This window comes from Austrofundulus limnaeus, unplaced genomic scaffold, assembly GCF_001266775.1.
Source record: "Austrofundulus limnaeus strain Quisiro unplaced genomic scaffold, Austrofundulus_limnaeus-1.0 Scaffold28, whole genome shotgun sequence".
NCBI classification, from domain to species: Eukaryota; Metazoa; Chordata; class Actinopteri; order Cyprinodontiformes; family Rivulidae; genus Austrofundulus; species Austrofundulus limnaeus.
In genome coordinates, this window is record NW_013952430.1 from 1114088 (window position 1) to 1119492 (window position 5405).

General features: G+C 38.7%; 1 protein-coding gene across 1 annotated transcript in view; it reads right to left on the bottom strand.

Annotated features, from left to right (window-relative positions):
- Positions 1 to 17: 17 nt before the first annotated feature.
- cyp17a1 (cytochrome P450, family 17, subfamily A, polypeptide 1) overlaps positions 18 to 5405 on the bottom strand; it is a 14408-nt gene continuing 9020 nt past the window's right edge. The window contains exons 6-8 of the mRNA XM_014005042.1: positions 4282 to 4451; positions 4099 to 4202; positions 18 to 2459 (exon numbers count right to left, since the gene is read on the bottom strand). Of these exons, the coding sequence (XP_013860496.1) occupies positions 2179 to 2459; positions 4099 to 4202; positions 4282 to 4451 (555 nt within the window). The 3' untranslated portion in view covers positions 18 to 2178. The remainder of the gene's footprint in view (positions 2460 to 4098; positions 4203 to 4281; positions 4452 to 5405) is intronic.

Consider the following 5405-nt stretch of genomic DNA (forward strand, 5'->3'; position numbering starts at 1 on the left):
CGTATATATGTGTGTGTGTATAAATATATTTACAGTATATGTATATATACTGTATGTATATACAGTATATACTTTTTAACATCTCAGGTTATACCAGTACCAGGTATTTTTGCTTCATGCTTTCAGATAACATCACCTGTGGGAACACTGGTATACGTCTAATGTTACTAATATGGTTTTATCTAAAAGACATGAAGACTTGGACCCAAGTCAAAACCTGTTGGTCCAAGCTAAGGGCCAATTTCTGTCAATATTTATGAAATAAATGTCAAAGATAAATGTTATCACAATCCAGCAAATTAAGTTAAAAAAGGAAAAATTCCAAACATGAGACTTTAAAATGAGAAGAGAACTGATTCTCTTTCTGCACCAAAATTAAAGATGACTGAAAAATTCTAACTTAAATTTCTTTGTATGAAAGTCGTAATGAGAAAAATGCACTAAATCCAGTGACAATGAGACAAACCATAAAACTATTTTGCATTTGAAAGTGTTACTTTTGGGGCCAGACAAAATGTTAACAAGGGCCAGATTTGGCCCGTGCGCCTTGAGTTTGACACGTGTCATACAGTCATGGGAAAAAGAGCATCTTTCTTTATTCCATTTCATGCTGATAATGTAATACTCTTGAACAAATAAACATCAGCAAAATATATTTTTTGTCATTTTATAGTGAGAAAGAAAAAACATTTAAGACAGCTGCTGAACTGCCCATAAATAATGGACCAGCAAAATCACTCCAATGGTCACACAATAAAATCCCTCAATCTCAGTCACTCTGGCATTAGTTAGCAGAACAAAGTAGATATGTTTACCCAGGATACACAGCATAAACAACATATCAGCCCAAACACCTCATATAGCTAAGGCACAGTGGGGGAAGGGTGATTTGTAGCCACAGGATCTGAGCACCTTGTAGTCACTGAGTCGACCATGAACTCCTCCGTAGACCAAAGGATTCTAGAGTCAAAGTTGAGACCGTTTGTCTGAAAGCTGAAGCTTGGACCAGACTGCATCATGAAACAGATCCCAAACACAGCAGCAAATCTACAACTAAATGACTGGGGAAAAAAAATCAAAGTTTTGCATTAAGATGCAGAACCTGAACCTGTTTCAGATGCTGTGGTGTGCACCTTAATGAACACCTCAGTGAACTGAAGCTACCTTGTAAAATATAATGGGCCAACATTTCTCCACAACAACATGGTAAATGGCCTGTATAAGGCTTTATCAAGTCCCTGTGGACTCCAGAGCACTACTCATTCATACACTGGTGCTAAGCTACACTGTAGCCACAGCTGTTGAGGGGCACACTGACAGAAGCAGGGCTGCCATGTACCAACAGTACTGGACCCTCTGAGCAGCACCAGCAGGCAAGATGGTGAAATCTCTTGCCTAAAGATGGGGGACTGAACTGGCAACCCATCGATTAAAGGAAAACAAAGTCTGAAGAGGTTCTACAAGCTGTTGTGTAATGGGGTGTACATACACAACCATTTTTGACTTTTTTTGTTTAATAAATAATGACACGGTGGAATCTGTTTTTGTTTACTTAAGATTAGATTAAAATAGTTTTATAACTTGATAAACCCAGATTATTGTTTTTTCTTATGCCCAATAGCCTGGCCATTGCCTTCTTGTGCAATTCTGATCGATTCTAATCTCCCTTCTCTGCTCCGCCTGGGCTTTCTCTCATTGACTTGGATTTCTCTGGTAGATTTTCAACAATCAGCAAACAGGAGGAGGAGTTGTGAACGACAACATCAATTTTCTGTGCCGTTTTAGTCTGCCTGTAGTTTAGCACTCATTTACAGCCACTTTGTTTGGCTCAGTACTTCAGAGGCCACGCCTCCAGCAAGAAAGGGTTTCTCAACAGCTGAGAGTCCAGACCCTCTGAAGCAAAGTGAAGAACATTGGGCTGGTTTTACCAGGCTAAAATAAAATATTAGAAAGGAAAAATTGTAGACTCTTTTTCCCATGATAGAAATTAAATTAAAATGACTCATTGAACTGATGCATGTCAGAATGTAGGTTGGACTTTTTTAAAACATGTTCTGCAACTGTGCAAATAAATAATAAATACAGTTAAACAAATATTTTATGTCCAATGCTTGTTATATTTGCCTGACAGTGACGATGCCCCCCACACGAGAGCCACAGTGTGGATTGGACCCCCTCTCAACACGCCTGGTCTTTGGGTCGGTCCCAGCCTGGTCTGGGTGTGGCCTTCACCTTGTACTTGACTGGCTGCAGGACCACACCAAACTTGCCCTCCAGACTGGGAAGAGGGTGGTTTGGTGGGACGGAGAGAGTAAATCGCTGTAGAATCCAGGACAGGAAGAGGAACAGCTCCATTTTGGCCAAAGCCTCACCCAAACACACCCGAATCCCAGCGCCGAACGGCAGGTAGCTGGCCGACGGGACGGTCAGACCTGTGCCTTCGCTGTTCAAAAACCGACCTGAGGAGTGAAAACAGAAGGATTGCTTAGTGCTGATACAGCACTTTCATACACATTTGAACTAATTTACTAAAAAAAAATGGTTCATTGTTGCCGCTCTGTAGCAATCATCACTTTTATTGTCAAAATTGTATTTTTATTAAATATCCCAGTAAGCCATTTTTGAATTTATTACTGAATAACTTCTGAGGGGCAAACTGATTCAAGATGGCCACCACAGCTAACAGACCTTAGCAAACACAAAAAGTGACTGGCTCTGTCCAAATTTAGGGGCTGCGTTCTCCTAAGTACCCCGGATTCGCCATACTGTCTCTCACTTCATCACTTAATTTGTCCACCATTACGAGCAAAATAACTTAATGCATCAGCACATGGGGTAGGCTGAGAAGGCAGGGGTGGAGCCAGGGGGTGGCCAGGGGTGGCCATGGCCACCACAGACAAATCTTTGGCCTCCCCATTGGCCACCTGCTGTACACACCTCTTACACAGTGCAACCTTTAGGGGTGTAATAATCCTCCTGAACAGTTGGTGGCAGTGTTAAACAGTTTGAAACATCACCAAGCTCTATCACTGAAGAAGAGTAATGACAAGGAAGTGGTGGTTTTCTTCATATACAGAACATATACTTATGTAATCTGACTTATGGTGTCAACTTTTGGACTCATGGTGCCAAATGTTTTATTCTTTTGTCACCATAACACCGTGTCATTTTATGTTCTGAAGGCTGCACGATGCTCTGTGTTTGGCTATGAGTAGGCCTATCGCTAAATCAGAAAAACGTGAAACCCCCCTCTAAATTCACTAAATTCATTGGGTAAATGTTATAATATTAGTTTTATACATGCAGTTGAGGGTCATCATTATTTGGCACAATGGCATGTTACAATTAAAAATAAGTCAATAAACAATATAAAAGTAAAAAGCACCCCTAAAGTCATTGGATATGATAAATTGTGCCACATTAATTAACCTTATCTCAGCTTCATCTGTGAGTTTAAAAACAGGATGATGGAACTAATTTAATGAATAATATGTTCTCTGAAATCATTATTAAATCAAGTGTTTTTTCATGGAGGTCAAAGTATGTTTAACAACCTGGTAAAATACACCAGAATGCTGGAAAGGGCATCTATTTCATTCAAAACTTTCTGAGGGAGGACCCCCAGACCCCCAACAGGCTGTCCCGCCACTTTTAAAATGGTTCTGAGTGACACCCGTGTTGTAAAGGTAGTCACTGCCTGTATAAGGACATAAGGAAATGACCAAAACACAAATATGAGCAGAAAAATTCAAATAAAAAATTATGTAATTTTCCTGGCCTCCCCTGTGTGAGTAGTGGTCTCAGTCTGGCCACCCCTGAGAAAAATGTCTGGCTCCGCCACTGTGAGAAGAATACACCAGACCCATCTCTCAAACTGGGGGAAAATTAAGATGCATTTTTGAGCCGCAACTGAAGGAGCCTTTGAATTTGGACAGGCACCGCTGTTATGTAATTAGCCTTCAAATTCGGCCACTGAAGGATGCAGCCCCTGAGTTTGGACACAGCTAATGACTCAGTAAGTTTTACAAACACAGAGTTACACTATACATTATTTTTTCCTGTTTTGTTGTTTAAAAGTCAATGTTTTCAACGTCTCACCTGGGTCAAAAAGCTCAGGCTTGTCCCATTCCTCTTCATCGTGGTGCAGTGACCACAGGTTGATGATGACTCGAGTTCCCTTCCTCACTTTGAAATCTCCAATACTACAGAAAGAGCAGAGAGAAGTGTTTACAGAAACACAGCTCCATCTGATTTAATGTTGGCTGGGTTAAATGCCCCCACCTGGTGTCACTGAGAGCCACATGAGGGATAAACAAAGGAGCTACAGGACGGATCCGTAACACCTCCCTAATGGTGGCCTCCAGGTAGGGAAGACTTCCTCTGTCACTGAGAAGAGGGGACCGGTCCACCCCAATCTTAGTGTCCAGCTCCTCCTGAATACGTCTCTGTACCTAAAAGCACCAAATAAAAACAATTCAGCCAGAAATACTCTGTCAATACTTTAAAAATGAAACAAGTTTGAATTATAAATCAGCATTTAGAGAATTTTATAAAGATACAATGGGGTGAACTTTATTAGAATTAGATGTTTAAATGCAGAAACAATAATGTCATGACTTCTGTTAGTGGGGATAAAACTGGGTATTGTTAAATTCCCAATTCGATTTGATTCAATATTGCTTTAAATGCATTGCTATAAATTTCATAATAATAATAAGTACATAAATAATGAGTCCCTGTGGATAATTTTTAGATAGTTATTTTCTTGCCCATATAAACAGAAATGGTACACATTAACTTTTTGACAAATAAAATATCTGAAAATAAAGCAGAATACTTGTTCTAAATATGGAGTACAAATATAAAAAACTTGAAACATGGCAAAACAAGTATTAAGAAGAACACATCCAGAGGACTGACTTATTTTTTCTTTTTGATAGAATTAGTTAAGTTTATTCATTTCTTTAAAAACAACAACATAAATTCAACAAAAAACAAAAATACTAATCATAAATTAAATGAAAGGTAGCAGAAGAAGAAGACAAATCTTACATCTGCCCCCTTTTCTCAAATAAATAAATTCAATAAAAATAATCTTCAGTTTACAAAAAAAGAAAAAAGAGAAATAACAAAGGTTTAACTCCTTGAACAAAATTTCATACATATTTCTTCAGCAAATCAACCTTTTTCATTTTCTTCAATATACACATTGATCTGGCATTTTTAATGTCATCTTCCAGATTATTCCATGATCTACCCTGGACTTAAAACAAACTAAATTTAGAGTTTTATTTTTTTAATGTATATGAAACAGGATCTGGAAAAAGAGAACTGTAATCAGATAAGGTGAGATATTTTGGATTTAGTTTAAACACACACACACACACACACACACACACACACAC